This window comes from Hemiscyllium ocellatum, chromosome 13 (genome assembly GCF_020745735.1).
Source record: "Hemiscyllium ocellatum isolate sHemOce1 chromosome 13, sHemOce1.pat.X.cur, whole genome shotgun sequence".
Taxonomy (NCBI): domain Eukaryota; kingdom Metazoa; phylum Chordata; class Chondrichthyes; order Orectolobiformes; family Hemiscylliidae; genus Hemiscyllium; species Hemiscyllium ocellatum.
In genome coordinates, this window is record NC_083413.1 from 3,338,316 (window position 1) to 3,360,863 (window position 22,548).

A 22,548-nucleotide genomic window follows, 5' to 3' on the forward strand; every position below is an offset into this window, starting at 1 on the left:
GAACCCAGAAACTACTCATATTACTGTACAATGCTTAAAATGTCAGTATTTAAAAAAAGGCATACACGTTTCTTTTAAACTGAATGATGCTTGTTTTAAATTCTTGTCACTTAAGAACTAGGAGCAGGATAAAGTTTCCAAAAGAAGCCATGAATAAATTCATCCCAACAACCAGCAAATTACACTTTATCAGTATAGTTGAGAGAATGAAACCTGCAAAGTGTCAGTTTCATATCTCCTTAGATCATATGAAGCTATTACCAGGCTAGAGGCTGCAGTGATCTAGTATCACTCAGAGGCTCTTATAGCGAGAATTTCACTGGCTTTATGACTCTAAATCAAAGAGGATTGGTGCTGGGTCCACTGTTTTTCATCATTTATTTAAATAAAGACTCAGTGTAGGATTGATATCTATCCTGAATGTGTAAACATCACTTAGAAATTTAGTATAACCTAGCAAGCAGCTTAATAAGTTGACTCAGCCTTATAAAAAAGTCGGCAACTCAAAAATAGCCCTGAATACATCTCACATGACCCATGTACTCATAAAGCTGACTGAAAATGCAGGAAGGCACAGAGATATCATAATTTAAAGCAAAACTATACCCAGAACTTGTTCATTTTTATTGGGGAGGGGGGGGAATGAGTGAAGCAAAGTAGACAAAATGGTTATCTTTCAGTGGGAATCTAAATGCAAGCTAATGTCTTTTTGTTTGATGGAGACTCACTTACAATGGTAAGAATTATTGAAAGGAATGGTGAGTGCTCAAGGCATGAGATTTATTTTCAGTGGTCAGATTCCTCCTCAAAGATTATGACTTTTGACAGTTTGACAGTTGCGTTTTTTGATGTTTTGGAGTCTGATCTCATTCTGCCTTACAAACTAAAAATAATACTTTATGCCCCTTTGTTTGAGAAATTCAAACCTAATCCTACTTTAATGCTCAATTTCTTTATAGTCGTGAATTTTTCTATGCTTCAAATATTTCTCAACTCCTCCCTATTCAAAGATGGAATAGTCTCTTATTAAATGTTTCCTGTGACAAAGCAATCCACATTGAAACAACTCTGCCGCAATGAATTACTGTGAATGTGCTTTCAAACTGTTCTAGTACTAATTTTAAATTGTCACCCATTCCCAGCCTGGGCACTGACCTCTCAGAGGAAGTGTTGCTGCACTAATCACCTGTTCAAGAGCTATCTGCTTGCCTAAGATTCTGTTAAATCTCCTGTCCTTCTCTTTGCAATGGAAACTACCTACTGTTAATAATAACAGCTATGAATAGCACTCCTAATATCATCCTGAAAACTTGACATTGGATGGGGAAAGTGAGGACTGCAGATGCTGGAGATCAAAGTCTAGATTAGAGTGGTGCTGGAAAAGCACAGGTCAGGCAGCATCCAAGGAGCAGGAAAATCGATGTTTCGGGCAAAAGCCCTTCATCAGGAATTAATTCAGAGATCCAGGTGTAGGCCTGAGTTCAAAACTTGCCGTTGCAGATGGTGGAACTTGAATCCATTAAAAATGTGGAATATAATAAAGCCATTGTCAATTGTCAGGAGAAACCCATTCAGTTCATTAATGCCCTTCAGCAAAGGTCTATACCTGGTCTTTCCGACATGTAACTGCAGTCCCACAAAAATGGCCTCTGGGTAATTAGGGACAAGCTATAAATGCTGACCTAGCCAATGATGTCCACATCTCATGAATTAATAAAAAAAACTTCCATGAGTTGAATGTCCTTTCAAAAACTAGTTACAGTGGTTTTCCATTGCCATAAACATAAAGAGAAGGTCATTCAGCCAGTTCAGTATGCTCTGCCATTTAATACAATCACGGTTGATCTACTTTCAGCATCAATTCCATTTTCCTGCCCATACTCCATAAGCCTTCAGCCCAATACTTATTAAACCTCTGTCTGTCTCCTCCCCAATGTCCCAACATCCACCGCACTGTGGCTGAGTGAATTCCACAGATTTATGACCCTTTGAGAGAAGTCATTTCGACGCATCTCTGTTTAAATATGTTACCCCTTACCCTAAATACATGACCTTTCATTCTAGATTGTCCCACCAAGGGAAACATCCTCTCTACGTCTACTATGTCAGTCTCCATTACCATGAAATATACCTCAATTAAACTTTCTTTCATTCTTCTAAACTTCAGAGGGTTCTTAGCTCACTCCTTTTGTAATTTATGTCACTATTTATTAAGTTTTAAAAATCTACTTATAGATGGTGGCTTAGTAGTTAGCATTGCTGCCTCACAGCACCAAGGACCTGGTTCAATTCACCCTCGGGGCGACTGTCTGTGTGGAGTTTGCACATTCTCCCTGTGTCTGTGTGGGTTTCATCCAGGTGCTCCGGTTTTCTCCCACAGTCTAAAGATGTGCAGATTATGGGTGGATTGGCCATGCTAAATTGCCCATAGTGTCCTGGATGTGCAGGTTAGCACTTGTTGGGTTAGCCATGGGCAATGCAGGGTTACAGGGATAGGCTAGGGGGGTAAGTCTGGTTGGGATGCTCTTCAGAGGGTCGAGGTGGACACAATGGGCCGAATGGTCTGCTTCTACAGTGTAGAGATTCTATGATATCTGATAATGACATTATGTTGCAAATGTGGAGTGGGAAAAACTGAGGACTGCAGATGCTGGAGCTCAGAGTCGAATCCTGATGAAGGACTTATGCACAAAACCTTGATTCTTCTGCTCCTCGGATGCTGCCTGACTGGTTGTATATTTCCAACAATACACTTTTCGACACTTATATTGCCAATGTGCCAAGTACCATAAGCTTGAAAGGAAAGCGTTTATTTGAAACACTGGTTCCCATGCTTATCATCACTAGGGATTTTCTCATATTATTCCTTGGTCTAATGTTTCATGATAGATGATTGCTGCTGAAAATGTGTTGCTGGAAAAGCGCAGCAGGTCAGGCAGCATCCAAGGAACAGGAGATTCGACATTTCGGGCATAAACCCTTCTTCAGGAATCTGCCCGGCTTATGCCCAAAACGTCGAATCTCCTGCTCCTTGGATGCTGCCTGACCTGCTGTGCTTTTCCAGCAACACATTTTCAGCTCTGATCTCCAGCATCTGCAGACCTCACTTTCTCCTCCATGATAGATGATTGTCTAACTAACAAATAACAGACAATTGGAATAAGGAGGGTGTTTTCAGGATGACAGCCTGTGTATACTGGAGGAGAAAGTGAGGTCTGCAGATGCTGGAGATCAGAGCTGAAAATGTGTTGCTGGAAAAGCACAGCAGGTCAGGCAGCATCCAAGGAGCAGGAGATTCGACGTTTTGGGCATAAGCCGGGCAGATTCCTGAAGAAGGGTTTATGCCCGAAATGTCGAATCTCCTGTTCCTTGGATGCTGCCTGACCTGCTGCGCTTTTCCAGCAACACATTTTCAGCAGCAATCATCTATCATGAAACATTAGACCAAGGAATAATATGAGAAAATCCCTAGTGATGATAAGCATGGGAACCAGTGTTTCAAATAAACGCTTTCCTTTCAAGCTTATGGTACTTGGCACATTGGCAATATAAGTGTCGAAAAGTGTATTGTTGGAAATATACTGGAGTGTCACAGGGATTTGTGCTGGGCAAAGAATTACTTACAAAAAATGTTAATAAATTGGACGAGGTAAGTCAAAGTTCTATGGCCAAGTTTGTGGAAGATGCAAAAATGTGGAAAGTCCAGTGGTGACAATGGCACAGATTTTCTGCATAGGAACATAGACAGGTTAAGCGAATGATCAAAACCATTGCTGCTGGAATATAATGTGGGGAAATGTGAGGTTATATGCTGTGGCAGGAAGAATAGGGGAGCTGACTATTACTTACTTAGAGAAAGATTGCAGAAAGCTATGGAACAGAGGAAGGACATTAATGTACTGGTATTATTGCAGGACTAGAAATTCAGAACCAGATAGGAAAACTTGGTGGGCCGAAGGGCCTATTCTATGCTGAATGTTGTATGAAAGCAGGCATCACAGCTGATCATGCCGGTGGAGGTAGTCGAAAGACGATGGTGAGTGAGTGAAGAGGCAACACAAAGGCCATGCAGAGTTAGTGTTGTGGGATGTTAGGGTGAAATAATAGTGAGTGAGGGAGGAGTTTGCAGGCAATAGAGAAACTGGCAGAGTATGAGCATTGGTGGGAGGTGGATGCAGTGGTTCACAGAGGGTAAGTGTGAGGTTACAAAAAGATGAATTTGGCACTTACCTTGACACAGAGGAGAGTTGTTGATGCTTTATGGCACTGCTGAATGTTCCTTTGCACAGTAGAGACAGCAATGACCCAATGGGTGACCTCGGATCAGCTGCCAAGGTCTGGTAGCACAGCTTCTTCCGGCAGTCCTACGGCAAAAAGGCACCTCTCCTTTGCACCACTCTCTCAACGTGGACCTCCAGGTCCCTGCCACAGAATCACAGTGACACCTTCCCCTTCTCCCACTCCTTCTGTAAATGTCCTAGCATGAGCAAGGCAGCTTCAGAATGCCAATGCTCATCTGTGTGCACAACAGTCTTTTAAAGAGACAGGTGCCAAGGATGCTGGTCAATGATGGGTATCTGGTGGATGACATGTTGTTCCAGGCACATGGTAAGATGGGGCTAGAATCAGATGTGAGGGTTGGGATTGGTAGTTAATGATTCCTGCTTAGCAAGATACAATGAGAAATACAGTGAGAAATACCACGAGGCCTCAATCTAAGAATCAGTCCAAACACACTCACTGCTTCTCACACTCAACCAATAAATCCTGAGATTCAGCTCATGGTTTGGATTTTTGTCGACTTGTATAAGCACTAGTATTAAATGTTGAGAATTAGTACGTGGAAAAATACAGCGCAGTACAGGCCCTTCGGCCCTCGATGTTGCGCCGACCGAAGCCTACCTAACCTACACTAGCCCAATAACCTCCATATGCTTATCCAATGCCCGCTTGAATGACCATAAAGAGGGAGAGTCCACCACTGATACTGGCAGGGCATTCCATGAACTCACAACCCGCTGAGTAAAGAATCTACCCCTAACATCTGTCCTATACCTACCTCCCCTTAATTTAAAGCTATACCCCCTCGTAATAGCTGACTCCATACGTGGAAAAAGGTTCTCATTGTCCACCCTATCTAAACCCCTAATCATCTTGTACACCTCTATCAAGTCACTCCTAAACCTTCTTATCTCCAATGAAAACAGCCCCAAGTGCCTCAGCCTTTCCTCAATTGTTTTAAACAAAATTGATCTTGAAACGTTGCCTCTTGGTCTCAGTAGCTTACTGCTAATTTTTTAAAATCCCAATATTCATAAAATTATTTAAACATTTAATTTATGAAAATTAACTAATTAATACTCTTGTAGAGAGCAGGAACTACAGAAAGTTACATGTAAATGCTTTTCAGGCGTTTAGTGATAAGCAGCTGATAACCATTTTCTGCTGAAGTAGCCTTCAGTTCATTCCTTATCATGTAGGAACTAGTTCATGACCTAAAGGCTCCTGATGCTTTTGTTTTGTATAACTTAAATGATTTTTTTTTAACAAGGTCATTGCCAAGTTTTTTGTAGCCACAACTGCTTATTTCTCAATGCCAACGCTCTTCCACATCACCAACATGACGCTAAAGAACATTAACACTGACAATACCTTATGAGGTGAGAGAGAAGTACAAACATGTTAGAGACAGCAGTAAATCTGCTCCTTATAGGCAGCAGACATCAATGCAATCACATTTATTTTTCGCAAGAGTACCTCACTGAACTTTTCACCATTCGATTGCAAACAGGTAACATTAACTATTACTGTAGTATCAAACGCTCTGCAAGAGTCAAATTTTCAGACGTTTTTCCTCACATTTGAACAATTATAAACATGGGAGACAGCTGCAAAGTATGTGTCATGCAGCGCTCAGAAGATGCATGCATCAACATCCTGTGGACCATGTAGGAAGTATGCATGAACTTCATACATGTCAGTTTGGCCTGTCAGTAGCAATCATACTTCTCAGTCAGAAAGAGGGGGTGGAACTGCCGCTGCAATAATTGTGAGTCTAATGAAAGCCAGCCACTGTGAGATTAAAGGAATGCTGCATTGTTGGAGGTTTGATCTTACAGAATCAGGTTATATTTCAGTGAAAAAGAGGAGTTTCTTCCTCAACTGAAATCAATAATGGCCGATTAAGTGAAAACTGCTGTGCATGAGATCATGCTAATCACAGTAACTCATTTCTCTGTATAACGAAAGTGATTACATTTCAATGCCTGTGAAGTGCTTTGAGACATCTAATGATATAATTTTGTTTCTTTCTTCCTTTTTTGGTTGAGTACCGTCTGTAACTTATGACTTGAGTTTCACACACAAACATATAGACATACACACATGCATGTGCGCGCACACACACACACACTCACCCACACATGCACGTAGACAACATACATACAGACACGCACTCACACAGGTACACACACAGACATGCATATACAACACATCATTGACACCAAAAGCATCTCTGCTTTTTTAGCATTCACCTACTTCACACTCCACGTACTTTACATTATTTCTGTATATTTTACTTTGCTTTTTAGTACACATGAAGTTTAGTGCTCAGTTACAGGATACCAGTCTCTGCCTTGCGTTGCCTTTTAGCAGAGAGAGACAGAGAGAGGCATGCAGCTTGTGATGGTGGGGTGAACAAGAAAGGGTATGGACATGAAGGATAGCCATGATGACAAAACTGTCAACAGTCATCACTTCACTGAAATGAGTAAAAAATGAGGTCTGCAGATGCTGGAGATCACAGCTGCAAATGTGTTGCTGGTCAAAGCACAGCAGGCCAGGCAGCATCTCAGGAATAGAGAATTCGACGTTTCGAGCATAAGCCCTTCATCAGGAATGCTTAGAACATATAAACTCCACACAGTCGGTCTGTCAGAGGTGGGAATTGAACCCAGGTCTCTGGTGCTATGAGGCAGCAGTGCTAACCACTGTGCCAGGGCTTATGCTCAAAACGTCGAATTCTCTATTCCTGAGATGCTGCCTGGCCTGCTGTGCTTTGACCAGCAACACATTTGCAACTTCACTGAAATGGCCATCAACTTCAGGAGTCAATACATGCACAGATTAACACAGCGTTAGTGAGTCTGTACAGGTTGTGCTGTTGAAGTCCTTCCCAGAGTCTGATTAGTAGAGAATCTATTGAACAAAATAAAACTTGCACACTTATGCTGCTAGTCTCACTAGTCTCACCTGGCAAAAAATAATTAAACACTATTGAATGAATTATTGCTGGTTTTTTAGATTAGATTCCATAGAGTATGGAAACAGGCCCTTCGGCCCAACAAATCCACACTGACCCTCCGAAGAGTAACCCATCCACACCCATTCCCCTACCCTATATTTACCCCTGACTAATGTACTTAACACTATGGGCAATTTAGCATGGTCAATTCACCTGACCCGCACATCTTTGGACTGTGGGAGGAAACCGGAGCACCCGGAGGAAACCCACACAGACACGGGGAGAATGTGCAAACTCCACACAGACAGTTACCCGAGGCAGGAATTAAACCTGGGTCCCTGGCGCTGTGAGGCAGCAGTGCTAACCACTGAGCCACCCCAAAGTGCACAATGGCAAATATCAGTGAATCAAATGTGGTAATTCATGATGACCACGATGGCCTGGATATTACATTTTGTAAGAGGGGTAGCAGGGCATGGCTAACTATGAAGAAAGCTACCTACTTGCCAACAGAATGCTAATTTCACAATTATTATTAAACATAAGCTCTGAAAACGTATTTTATATTTGTGGAATATCAAATTTCTCCATCATAATCAAAAAAGCTTACATTGTTTAACAAATATATTTTTCAGATCTATTTCATTTTAATTTAACTTCTTTCTCAATCAAAAACAAAACCATGTATTTCAACATCTGAAAACATAAATTAAAAGTAAAGGATAGTGTCTGTTCTTATCTTCCTGATGTGCTGTATAATTGGCTACACATCTGCTTACTGGTGCTGCACACTAAGACACCCTGTTACCTTCACCGCTGATTCAAACTGCAGTCAGAAAGGAGGGAGAAACCATGTCTCAGACATCACCGGACCTTCGTAGGTAGCTTTCTTCATAATTAACCATGCCCCCATGGCCCTCTTACTAAACATAATATCCAGGCCACCGTGGTCATCATGAATTACCGCTTTTGATTCTCTGATATTTGCCGCTGTGAACTTACAAGCAGATTTATACAGAAACAACAGGGAAACAGGCAGCAAGTTATTGGGCAGTATTTTAGAAGACCGATTAATTATGTCATTCCTTATTACTGAACAGTTACATGGCAACCTGAGGCAAAAGACAAATGATTTCATGAATTCACGTAATTTTATACAGAACTGATGTGAATGCTGGGCCAGGGGCTCAAGAGTGGCTCATAACTGTTCAGCAAACTGTCAATAAAATCCAAACGCTCCTGCCCATGACGTTACATGCCTACAAGGTACCTGACTTCAATCATGACATCCTCCCTTTGTGTGGCATACTTGCCAAATAGAATTATTTTACAGCTAGCATAAGGAACTCTTGTGAGTGGAAGTTAATGGAACCCAGTGGAAAAGAGGGACCATGTATCTGACTACCCAGGGGAGGGATGAGAAAGCTGTCCTACATTTAGTGAGTGACTGAAAGAGCTTGATGTGGGAAATCTGCCCACCAGCAGCAGGATTAAAGTAATCAAGTTTGTTAATGTGCTATTTAAAACCAATTGGATCTACTGAGCTTTAATGTTGGCTTGGGGATTACAACACGTTTGTAAGGGTCTCCTGGCTCTCCAGAAAGTTGCCCAATTGATCTTGCTGGGGGTTTAGAAGGTTGAGGTATGGAAGCTGAGGGTATTGGGTATTTGGAAGCTGGGTTTCTTGTACACAGGCACTCGCTGCTTGACTGAGGGATCATCCAGGAGGGTTCCTCACTGAGGGAGCGCTGCTGCTCTTGTTTCTGGAAACTGGCCCTATTGGTCAGTCATGACCTCTCATGAGTTGAACCCACTCCTGTTTCCAGTAATTCAACTACAGTTGTTCCTAATGACAATGCTGATGAAGATCTGCCCAGGCTCTGTGTGGCAACTAAAGGGGGATTGATGTCCTCCCTCCTGGTGCCTTAATTAGACAGGAGGTCTGACACTGTCCAGGTAAATTGCTGCTACTTCCGTCAGACTTCCTGAAGAAAAATAACATGATGTTCCCCTCAGGCCTTCAATAGGTGTGATCCTCATCACCAGCAATAAATTTTCACTCACTTTCTAAATAAAGCTTGTGGGCAGGCAGGTGAGATGACATGGCAGCCAGGAATAATTTGCCTGTCTCTCTGATGACTAACATTTGCACAATTTACAGTAATAGTGATACTCCTAAGCCTGCTGCCCAGAATTGGCTCAGCTAAAGATATTTCTGTTCACCTGGAGCATTTAAAGGGGAAATCTGTTGACATTTGTTTTTTTTTAATTCCCGCCTCAGGCGACTGTCTCTGTGGAGTTTGCACATTCTCCCCGTGTCTGCGTGCGTTTCCTCCCACAGTCCAAAGATGTGCATGCCAGGTGAACTGACTGTGCGAAATTGCCCATAGTGTTAGATGCATTAGTCAGGGGTAAATATGGGGAATAGGTCTGGGTGGGTTAGTCTTCGGAGGGTCAGTGTGGACTTGTTGCGCCGAAGGGCCTGTTTCCATACTGTAGGGAATCTAATCTAATCTAACGTAGTCACAGAACCAAACCACTTATGACAATAGACAATAGGTGCAGGAGTTTCCTGATGAAAGGCTTTTGCCCGAAACGTCGATTTCACTGCTCGTTGGATGCTGCCTGAACTGATTAGATTACTTACAGTGTGGAAACAGGCCCTTCGGCCCAACAAGTCCACACCGACCCGCCGAAGCGCAACCCACCCATACCCCTACATTTACCCCTTACCTAACACTACGGGCAATTTAGCATGGCCAATTCACCTGACCCGCACATCTTTGGACTGTGGGAGGAAACCGGAGCACCCGAAGGAAACCCACGCAGACACGGGGAGAACGTGCAAACTCCACACAGTCAGTCGCCTGAGGCGGGAATCGAACCCAGGTCCCTGGCGCTGTGAGGCAGCAGTGCTAACCACTGTGCCACTGTGCTGCCCCAACTGCTGTGCTCTTCCAGCACCACTGATCCAGAATCTGGTTTCCAGCATCTGCAGTCATTGTTTTTACCACCGCAGGAGTAGGCCAGTCTGCCCTTCGAGCCAGCACCACCAATTATTGTGATTGTTAAAGAAAGAAAGCTCAAAACATGCCCTGGTGATATTTTTACAAATGGGAAGTAGGATATAAAAGGTAGCAACAGTTAAAAGTGCAGTGATGCACAAGGTTGGGCAGAGTTAGTAACATCTCAATTGCATTTACGTAGCATTTTCAAGGGCAAGAGAGTTGGCTTGTGGTATTATTGCTAGACCATTAATCCAGAGGCCCAGATAATGTTCTGGGGATCCAGGTTTGAATCTTGTTGTAATAGGTAGTGACTTCTGAATTCACAACCCATATGGTTCACTCATGTTGGTTCGGGAAGGAAATTGGCTGTCCTCATCTGCTGATGAAAATGTGTTGCTGGTCAAAGCACAGCAGGCCAGGCAGCATCCCAGGAACAGAGAATTCGACGTTTCGAGCATAAGCCCTTCATCAGGGCTTATGCTCGAAACGTCGAATTCTCTGTTCCTGGGATGCTGCCTGGCCTGCTGTGCTTTGACCAGCGACACATTTTCAGCTGTGATCTCCAGCATCTACAGACCTCATTTTTTACTCATCTGCTGATCCACATGTGACTCCAAACACACATTTTGACTCCTAAATGCTTTCTAGACAATGTGGGATGGGCAATTAATGCTGACCTGGCTAGTGATGCCCACATCCTATGAATGAATAAAAACAATAAGGAAAAAGTGATGAGTGAAGGAAACGTTCACACCACCTGTGGGCATATTACAGTTTCCTTTACAATAATTTTTCATCAAAACTAAATTTGTTTTTAAATAGTGTTTCAAGCGTATAACCCAGCAGTACGTTGTTTAACATCAGGATTTTATGGAAGTGAAGCTTTCAATATCTCCATACAAGATGTTTGCCTCATGGTCGTTGTCACATGTTTGTGGCAAACTAAGTCAGAGATTTGTGCATAACAATCCAATCAAATACCCTAGTGAAGATCAGAAGCACTATACAGAGGAAAGGGAATTAACGAATAATTGAATGCGTGCAAATGATGCCTGAGTGAAAAAACTGAGAATCTTTGACTTCCACCGAAACCAGGTGTGAATTTGGAAAAATAACCTACCACCTTCCCAAAGCCACCCTGGGGAGAATATGAAATGACATGAACAGCCAGCTCCCATAATGAGTGTTTCGTGTTACTTCATATGTCACAGACTTTTTTTAGTCACTCATGGACCAGGGGCACCTTTGGTTGTGCTTTCATTTATTACCCATCCCTAGTTGCCCCTTGAGAAGGTGGGGGTGAGCTGCCTTCTTGAACCGCTCCAGTCCACCTGCTATAGGTTGTCCACAATGCCCTTAGGGAAGGAATTCCAGGAGTTTGACCCAGTGACAGTGAAGGAATGGTGATATTTTCCAAGTCAGGATGGAGAGTGGCTTAGAGCGGAACTTGAAAGTAGCAGTGTTCCCATGTATCTGCTGCCCTTGTCCATCTAGATGGAAGTGGTCATGGGTTTGTAAAATGCTGTCTGAGGATCTTTGGTGAATTTCTGCAGTGCATCTTGTAGATGGTACGCACTGCTGCTACTGAGCATCAATGAAGGAGGGAACAGATATTTGTGGACTGATGTTCATCTAACACTGAGAGCTAGGACTTTACTGCAATGTTTCTTAGCACACTATGGTTGGAGAGTGCTGCTGGTATTTATATGCAATTTTTTGCAATGACAGATCCAGTCACATATCAAACTTATTCCAGAGGCCACAAAGAAGCAGTTAAGATTATTTAAACAAGTAGATGTGCAATACTGATGTTCTGCCACTAGATGCTGTTTACATATTTAACAAGTGCTGCATCATCACAGAAAAATATGTTCATTTTCCACCTTAACAATCAAGTTGACATTGGATTCCCAAAAACTGCGCAATAGCATCAGAAAGCACTTCATTATGTTAAAACAAAAATTGTTTGACCTTCATACTTAGTTCCAAATGACTTGTTTCCAGTGATCCTCGTGCTTAATTCCACATGACTAGGTTACAGAGTTCTGAAAAGTTTAATATTTATGAACTATGTGCTTTTCTTATTTTTTTTCCTGTCTCTTCCTTCTAGGCCTGTACATGCAGTGGTAAATCAAAATGTCACTGTGATGGAGTAAAAGGCACTAAGGTAAGATATTCAATGTTCATTGTTAACTAATAGACAGTTCATAACTTAAGAACTGCCAATTGCAATCTAAGTTAACTAAATTAAAGACGTGAATTCAGTAACATTTCAAATTGATGCACCTTTTACATTGACTGTCTACGAGGTAAAGGTTGCTACTGTATGATTCTGCTATGGCTCAGAGCCAGATCCTGTAAAGACATGGCATGAGCTGATTACATTTCATACCTAATACTACAAAGGAGATTATATTTGAAAACAAGACTATGATGACAATTTATTTTAATACTCTTCTTTCTCTATCTGTCTTGGAGGCAGTGTGTTGGTATTTAGTACAAATTGTTACTTGTTGCTGTGATTTGTTAGATGGGGGACAAAGTTTCTGCAGTGTTCCTAACTTTGCCCCATAGTTTTACTGTACACCTCAGAGAAGCAGTATTGTAAATGGTACCATCTCTCGGTAGAACAGAATGGAATGCTGGAGAAAAGAGACATCCCAAAGAAGATTTTCACCTTGCACTCATTGAGAGAGAATCACAGGAATACCAATGTACTGATACTGATCCCCTGGACTGTGCCCAGAGACGGAGAATTGCTGGCTAAAACCCATCCTTTAAAAATGGCTGTACAAACTTTGGTGTGAAAAGGAGGGTGAAAGACCTGGATTGTAAGTCAAGGGAAATGCAGTTAGAGAAGACCAAGGAGAATGCCCAGTGTGCAGGTGGGATGGGTGACAATGGAGAATGCCCAGTGTGCAGGTGGGATGGGTGACAATGGAGAATGCCCAGTGTGCAGGTGGGATGGGTGACAATGGAGCTTCAGCATTTTGCCCAAAGTTTTCAAATAAAGATTAACATCCCTTCTGTCCTCGCTACCATCACTCCCCTCCCTCCCCCACCTGAGTCTCCATGTCTCATCCATAAAAAGCCATGATGCCTAAGTTCAGGTGCCTATCCCCAAACCACAACTGAAGGCAACCTGAAATGGAAGGAACTCCACTGGGATAATGGATCCCTGTCAAATCAGTCATGCATCATGAATCCAGCAATTGAAATCTTCAAGCTGATGTCTACAGATAGTGTGAAATAGAAAACAAGTTTCCTTTTTTATTTTTTCCAAAGGTCAATTGGCCTGTAGTTTTAAATGCCTCAACAGTTTTGTCAGATCACTATGAAATATTTTTTGACAGATTTGACAATTCTTTGACAACTTTGACTATTCTTTAAGGTCTTGTCAGTTTTTTTGATAACAATGAGATCATACTCTCTTTACACACCGTCATGTTCTCATTATAGAATCCCAAACTTTGACTTCTCTCAAAGAGTGCCTTATCACTGCCTTACTTCCACCAAAAGACAGCTTACCACCACAAAAGTTGTCCTGGGACCAACTCCAGAGCCATACCTTGATACTCTAAAAGCTTACCTCTGCTATTCAAATGAATTCACAAAGTTCAGAACTGTTCTTACCTGGTCGAAGCTGCAGACACCCACCTCACTAAAATCATTGCAGCCTGGGGAGGATTGATCATCTCCAGATCCAGACCCACAATGGACACTGGTAATGACTCCCTGCCTGGATGATGATAAGTTTGAGTTCAATCATAAAGTTAATTGTTCTGTCTGTAATGTACCTTTAGCTCTGGTAATTCCAGGGTCTAGGAATCACTGTAAGGAGGAAGGGAATGGGATCATTTACAACAGACAGCCACAGTAATGTACTAATGTACTCTTATTTATTCAAATCAGTCTGATCTATTACAGACATTCCAAAACCAAATCAATCAATAAAGTGGAGATCTCACTATGAGCAAGAGGATCAGTTCAATAAGAAGATAAAAATATACAGGCAGCGATTATATCACTTTATAATTAAATGGGAAATTGTCCAGGGAGAAATATCAGGAGCAGAGATATTGGAAGAATTAGAAAGTTATCATTAAGGAACAATCTCTCAGAGAAATGTCAGGGAAAGATTACAAGTGCATTTACTGCAGAGAACATTGATGTATCAGAAATCAGGGAAAAGGACTTCATATGGTTTAACAAATTACAAATGAGAAGCAGGCGTATTAGCAGTTTAGAGGACTTCAGAACATAAGATCTAGGAGCAGGAGCAGGCCATCTGGCCCCTTGAACCTGTTCCAACATTCAGTGAGATTGTGGCTGATCTTTTCATGGCCTCAGCTCCACCCTCCCGCCCTCTCACCGTATTCCTATAAACTCTCTTCGCTTTAACAACATTCAATGAGGAAGCCTCAACCTCTTCACTGGGCAGGGAATTCCACAGATTCACAACCCTCTGGGTGAAGAAATTCCTTCTCAATTCAGCCCCAAATCTGCTCCTCCTAACCTTGAGGCTATCCCTCATGTCCTAGTTTCACCCATCAGTGGAAACGTCGCCTCTACTTCTATCTTATCAATTCCCTTCATAATTATATATGTTTCTATAGGATCCTCCCTCATTCTTCAGAATTCCAATGAATATAATCCCAGTCTAATTAGTCTCTCCTCATAAACCAACCTTCTCAACTCTGGAATTTCCTCTGGACCCCCTCTCGTGCTCGTGCATCCTGTCTTAAGGAGACCAAAACTGTACACAGTACTCCAGGTGTGGCCTCACAAGCACCCTATACAGCTGCAACATAACCTCCCTGCTTTTAAACTTAATCCCTTTCGCAATGAAGGACAAAATTCCATTTGCCTTCTTAATTACCTGTTGTACCTGCAGAACAACCTTCTGTGATTCATGCACAAGGACACCCAGGTCCCTCTGCAGAACAGCATGCTGCAACATTTTACCATTCAAGTAAAGTCCTTTTTACTGTTACTCCTACCAAAATGGATGACTTCACATTTATCTACATTGTATTCCATCACCAGACATTTGCCAACTCACTGAAACTATTTATATCCCTCTACAAACTTTCAGAGTCCTCTGCACACTTTGCTCTGCCACTCATCTTAGTGTCATCTGTAAACTGTGACATACTACACATGGTCCCCAAGTCCAAATCATGAATGTAAATTGTAAACAATTGTGGTCCTAACACTGATCCCTGAGGCACACCACTAGTCACTGATTGCTAATCAGAAAAGCACTCATTTATTCCCACCTTTGCTTCCTGTTAGTTAACCAATCCTCTAGTCACACTAATACATTGCCTGTAACACCGTGCACCCTTATCTTATGCAGCAGCCTTTTGTGCAGCACCTTGTTGAATGCTTTTGGAAATCTAGGTACACCACATCTACTGAGTCCCCATTATCCACAGTGCTTGTAATGTCTTCATAGAATTCCAGTAAATTAGTTAAACGTGACCTGCATTTCATGAATCCATGCTATGTCTGTCCAATCGGACAATTCCTATCTAGATGTCTTATTATTTCTTCCTTGATGATAGATTCAAGCATTTTCCTCATGACAGAAGTTAAGCTAACTAGTTTATAATTCCCCATCTTTTGTCTACCTCCTTTTTTAAACAATTTGCTGTTTTCTGGTCTTCTGGAACTGACCCAGAGTCTAGTCAATTTTGAAAAACCACCACGAGTACATTTGCTATTTCTCCCACCACCTCTTTTAGTATCCATTGCTCACGAGGTGCTCTCCTGTACATCAGAGAGACCAAGTCCAAACTCGCCAAATGGTTCAGGGAACATTTCTGGTCCGTATGCACCAACCAACTCTAACTTCCTGTAACCATCCATTCCAACTCTGGTCCACGTGGCCAGACAATACGTGACTTGGAGGCAGTGTCAATATGAAGGAAATAATGAAGGCATCTAGAAATACAGAAGTTCTTCAGTGAGGAACACAGTGAAGACACACAAAGGAATGATTGCAATAAAGAAGATAGAATGATTGGACTCAGAAGGTAATCAGTGAGGAACAGACAGAAAGTGAAGGAGGACAAACAGGAAAAGGATCATAAAATATGTGTGCGGAGAAGCCAGTAAACCTCTTTATAAAATTTGATGTTGTTAGAAAGAAAAATAGAATTCTAGAACCTACTGGTAGGCAATATACAAGCAAACGAAAGGAAATTAAATTTTAAAACTGAATATGTGCAACATTTATGCAGGAATTGATGCAGATTCTTACAGCTATCTGAACCATTTCAAGTGAAATTGGTCTTTTTATCTGAAGTATAGTTTCCTGTTAATTCATGTTTAATTCACATAGATTCTGATTTATGTTGAAGTAAGATTTACAAAAAATAAAATCTTTGTCCTCTTTTTTTGAATTATTTTATAAGTTTGGTTATTTTTGGTTTATAGATTTAAAGTGAAAGATTTAAAAGTTTGCGTTTGAGATCAGGATTGTGAACTGTATGTTGTTGATTAATTAGAAATCAACTCCCGAAAACAACATGATCAGAACTGATATAACTAAAGTGAGAGGAGGTGTTAACTGTATCAAAACCCTCAGGCTGAATTTGCCTGACAGTGAACCGTGATTCAAGGTCAATAGATGTGGGGCTAGAGAAGCTCAGCAGGCCAGACAGCATCTGGGGGGCAGGAAGGTCAACGTTTGGGGCCAAGACCCTTCATCAGGACTGGGGAGGGGGAAGGGAGCACAGACATAAATACAAGGAGGGGGGTGGAGCTGGGGAAAGTTAGTTGGGATGGTGATGGGTGGATGCAGGGAGGGGGTAAATGTGATTGGTTCGTGGGGAGGTCTGGAGCAGATAGATGAATAGGAAGGTGGACAGATAGGTCAGGTAGGGAGGTGGAAGGAGAGTGGGGGGCACATGGGATGAGGCTGGGGGTGGGGACCTTTTGAAGTTGGTGAACTCTATATTCAGGCCATTGGGCTGTAAGCTCCTGAAATATAAGATATCGTTCCTCTAGCTTGTTCAGCATTTTGGAGACAGTAAGGACTGCAGATGCTGGAAGCCAGAGTCAAAAATATGGAACTAGAGAAGCACAGCAGGTCAGTCAGCATCAGAGGAGCAGGAAAGTCACCAGTTTCAAAATCTCCCCACCCCAGCCCTTTCTCTCCTTCTGCCTCCCTGACTTGACCTACCTGCCCACCTTCTTATTCACCCATCCACTCCACCCCTCTCCATGAACAAATCACAATCACCACCTACATCCACTCATCACTATGCCACCTACCCTTCCTCAGCCTCACCTCCTTCTCTGTATTTATTTCTGAGCTCCCTTCCCCCTCTCAAACCCTGATGGAGGGTCTCAGTCCCAAACATAGTCCTTCCTGCCCCTTGGATTCTGTCTGGCCTGCTGTGCCCCTCCAGCTCCACACCTACTGACTCTGGTTTCCAGCATCCACACTCCTTACTGTCTCCAACATTGATTCAAGGGTTCAATCAATTGCGTGGTAAGGTGGGAAATCTTACATCCAGAGGGCAAGTTAGTGAATTTTAAAACTGAATATGTGCAACAATTATCCAGGAATTGAAACAGGTTCTTGCAGTTGCGAAAGACATTTTTATTGTATGAACCATTTCAAGTGAAATTGGTCTTTTTATCTGAAGTATAGTTTCCTGTTAATTCGCATAGATTCTGATTTATGTGGAAGTAAGATTTTCAAAAAAAACCCTTTGTCCTCTTTCTTTGAATCATTTTGTATGTTTTACCATGGGACTTAAAAATACCTGAAACTCATACAATGCAAGCTGCACTCAAAACAGTATCCAACATTAGATGTAATTCTATGATTGGACACATTTGCCAAATAATCCTGAATGTACCATGATTTATACCAACAACCAATTCAAAATTGCCACTTGTGCATTGATGTGTGGTGCACTTGCATGTACTAGAAGCTGAATATGTTGATACACAGGCCTTGCAGACAGAAAGATCACACACATATGATGAGATATTTGTATCATCAATACCACAGGGGAAGTGTGACTATTTAAGAAATGTGGTAAAGAAAAAGCCAGGAAACTATTGACTGGGGAGTCTGACATCGGTGGAGGGCAAGAAGAGTATAAAGGAAGTATGAGTATACTTAAGAGGGAAATCAGGAGGGCAAAAAGGGGACATGAGATAGCTTTGCCAAACAGAATTAAGGAGAATCCAAAGGGTTGTTACAAATACGTTAATGACAAAAGGGTAACTAGGGAGAGAATAGGGCCCCTCAAAGATCAGCAAAACAGCTTTTGTGTGGAGCCACGGAAAATTGGGGAGATACTAAATGAATATTTTGCATCAGTATTTACTGTAGAAAAGGATATGGAAGATATAGACTGTAGGGAAATAGATGGTGACATCTTGCAAAATGTCCAGATTACAGAGGAGGAAGTGCTGGATGTCTTGAAACGGTAAACATGGATAAATCCCCAGGACCGGATTAGGTGTACCCGAAAACTCTGTGGGAAGCTAGAGAAGTGATTGCTGGGCCTCTTGCTGAGATATTTGAATCATCGATAGTCACAGGTGAGGTGCCGGAAGACTGCAGGTTGGCTAACGTGGTGCCACTGTTTAAGAAGGACAGTAAAGACAAGCCAGGGAACTATAGACCAGTGAGCCTGACCTCAGTGGTGGGCAAATTGTTGGAGGGAATCCTGAGGGACAGGATGTACATGTATTTGGAAAGGCAAGGACTGTTTTGGGATAGTCAACATGGCTTTGTGCGTGGGAAATTATGTCTCACAAACTTGATTGAGTTTTTTGAAGTAACAAAGAGAATTGATGAGGGCAAGCAGTAGATGTGATCTATATGGACTTCAGTAAGGCGTTCGACAAGGTTACCCATGGGAGACTGATTAGCAAAGTTAGAGTTCATGGAATACAGGGAGAACTAGCCATTTGGATACAGAACTGGCTCAAAGGTAGAAGACAGAGTGGTGGTGGTGGAGGGTTGTTTTTCAGACTGGAGGCCTGTGACCAGTGGAGTGCCATATGGATCGGTGCTGGGTCCTCTACTTTTTGTCATTTACATAAATGATTTGGATGTGAGCATAAGAGGTACAGTTAGTAAGTTTGCAGATGACACCAAAATTGGAGGTGTAGTGGACAGCGAAGAGGGTTACCTCAGATTAAAACAGGATCTTGACCTGATGAGCCATTGGGCTGAGAAGTGGCAGATGGAGTTTAATTCAGATAAATGCGAGGTGCTGCATTTTGCGAAAGTAAATCTTAGCAGGACTTATACACTTAATGGTAAGGTCCTAGGGAGTGTTGCTGAACAAAGACACCTTGGAGTGCAGGTTCATAGCTCCTTGACAGTGGAGTCAAGGATGTTGCCAGGGTTGGAGGGTTTGAGATATAGGGAGAGGCTGAACAGGCTAGGACTGTTTTCCCTAGAGTATCAGAGGCTGAGGGGTGACCTTTTCGAGGTTTATAAAATTATGAGGGGCATGGATAGGGTAAATAGACAAAGTATTTTCCTTGGGGTCGGGGAGGCCAGAACTAGAGGACATAGGTTTAGGGTGAGCGGAGAAAGATTTAAAAGGGACCTAAGGGGCAATGTTTTCACACAGAGGGTGGTGCGTGTATGGAATGAGCTGCCAGAGGAAGTGGTGCAGGCTGGTACAATTGCAACATTTAAAAGGCATCTGGATGGGTATATGATTAGGAAGGTTAGGAGGGATATGGGCCAAATGCTAGCAAATGAGACAAGCTTAACTTAGGATGTCTGGTCAGCATGGATGAGTTGGACCAAAGGGTCTGTTTCCATGCTGTACAACTCTATGACTCTATGCTTGTTTCAACTTAACAAAATAAGCAACAACCATTCTCTGGTTCATTCCTCGGAGCAATGCCTTGACCAAAGAGAATCAACTTGTCCACTTTAAACTTGACAGCTTAAGCTTGATTGTAAACTGACAGTGATCCTTTAACTGGGTATGTTCTATCACAATGCTGCTACCAATCTGAGTCAGTTCGCCACCATTCTCTTATCATACAGTATAAAATGCTGTTTGCCTTACAATTCTATTGAATGTCTTGATGAGTGCAAAACAAGAAATTTCAACAAGATGTCTCTATTTTCTCAATACTCAAGTTCTGAACAACCCAGTGACTATAAATTGCTTAAAATTAATTGACAGGTATTTTTTTAAAAATTGAGTTGCAACTTGGGTTTTATTTTTGAAAATGTCATCAACGTTTGGTTGTTATTATAGAACTTGATTACTGACGAAAAGAAAAACATAGCTGAAGCTTTTGTCTTGCACCGGTCAAGACAAATGCAAGAAGGCTAGTGAACTCTGCTCGGCCAGTACATTACCATGGGGACACTGATGGGGAAGGGGCGGACTGTACATGGCTTCTGGGTAATTTTTAAAAAGTCACAAGACTTGAACAACTTCCCTTCGTTTGCAGAGAATGGGTTCCTGCAAATGAATGCATGCAGTTTCTAACAAGCAAAGAGAGTCACATTATATATTTAAATAATTATCTTAAATTGATTATTAGTGTAACTATCAGCATCCTAAGGATTGTTCAGCAAGTACTTGCTAATGTTGGAATCACATCTAACAAGAGGTATTACTTTTATGCTTTGTGAGTGTGGGCTGGTTGAATATAATTTGACCAATAGGTAGGAAAGCCATTTCATGCTGCTACTGTGCAAGGTATGTGCTGTCTTTCCCAAGAACAGGGGAACCAAAAATATTTCTTAATGGCATAAAGAGTTTTTTTTTAATCTTGCTCGGCAAGCTAAGATATATATTATGTGGTGAAAGGTTTTTTTTGGTATTAATTCTATTAACTTCTAAAGTACTTCCACAAGATTGACTTCAAAATCCTTTTCCATGTCATGGCAGGGCGAAAGAGGCTTCCCTGGTGCACAGGGTCCACCTGGAATTCCAGGATTTCCAGGTACGGAGGGTCCTCGAGGTCCGGAAGGTCCTAGGGTAAGTCAGCTCCAAAAAGACTAGTTAAAGACAAGGAGTTATAATAACAGAGCTTGCCATAACGGAGAATACTACAACAATTACCCTGTCATTAAGCGTTTGCTGGCCTCATTCAAAGTAGTGATCAATGCTAATTAAATAATTTGTAAAATACATGTATGATATGCTTGTAGAGGTAGATAGGAACTAGGCCCGCATTCTCTATACCGCATTTTACAGTAAGACCATAAGATACAGGAACAGAAATAGGCGACTCAGCCCACTGAGACTTGATCATGCCTGATATGTTTCTTAGCCTCATTCTCTTGCCTTCGCCCCATACCCTTTGATCCCCTAACCAAAGAAGGACTTATCTATCTCTGTCTTAAATACACTTAATGACTTGGCCTCAACAGCCTTTTGCAGCAAAGAGTTCCACAGATTCAGCACCCTCCCAGAATTCTGTAAGTTTCAATCAGATCCCACCTCATCCTTCTAAATTCCATCGAGTACAGACTCATAGGCCTCAACCACCCCTTGTATGACCAACCCTTCATCCCTGAGATCATTCTTGTGAAACCTTCTTTGGACCCCTCCAAGGCTCATACACTCTTTTTAGATATGGAAGCCAATGTAATATTTTTTGTAATGTTTCCACCATCTTTATGTGTTTTTTTTTAACACGAAGTTATCAAGATAGTTCAGTGAAGTCCTGTTGCTCATGCAAATTCTCATCAATGATGACGGTGTTTTCGGGAATCCAGATTATCTCCAAACTGCACAGGCAACAGAGTGGTGAAAATTAACTTTAATTGTCTTTATAGAAACAGAAATGATTCCAGCCTTGTGGGTAGGACAAGTTTTATCTACAAACTACATGGGCTATAGTGGTTTTCTGTTGGTTATGGACATCATTTAACACCTTCCATGCACAGTACTGAAACAACAGGACTTTGATCAGATGTATGAGCTCGATCTCAAGCATTTCATAATAAACTTCCTGTACCTGAGAAAGAAACAGGAAGTTGCTCACAGTTACCCATTAAAGCTGCCATTGATAGGTGCTGCTGAATAGGGCTCTTGTGACACAGTAGTAGTGTCCCTACCTGTGGACTGGGAGACCTGGGTTCAGAGGTATATAATAGCACCTCTGAAAAGGTTGATTAGAAAACTAGGTGTTGCTTAATACTTAGAGTAACAAAGGACAAGATGCTGAAAGCTAAATCTGGAGATTTTTGTGCCGTCAAGGAATATTGCCTTCTTTGTGTTTCCTTCTGAATGAAAGCATACACCGTTTGGAAGGAGGCAATGGACTGAATGTCATTTT

At 41.9% G+C, this 22,548-nt stretch overlaps 1 protein-coding gene across 1 annotated transcript in view; it reads left to right on the forward strand.

The window, feature by feature from the left end:
* The window catches only part of LOC132821747 (collagen alpha-5(IV) chain-like), a 276,828-nt gene that overhangs the window by 61,052 nt on the left and 193,228 nt on the right, over window positions 1-22,548 (forward strand). Inside the window, exons 2-3 of the mRNA XM_060834471.1 lie at window positions 12,362-12,418; window positions 21,153-21,242. Coding sequence (XP_060690454.1) covers window positions 12,362-12,418; window positions 21,153-21,242 — 147 coding nt within the window. The remainder of the gene's footprint in view (window positions 1-12,361; window positions 12,419-21,152; window positions 21,243-22,548) is intronic.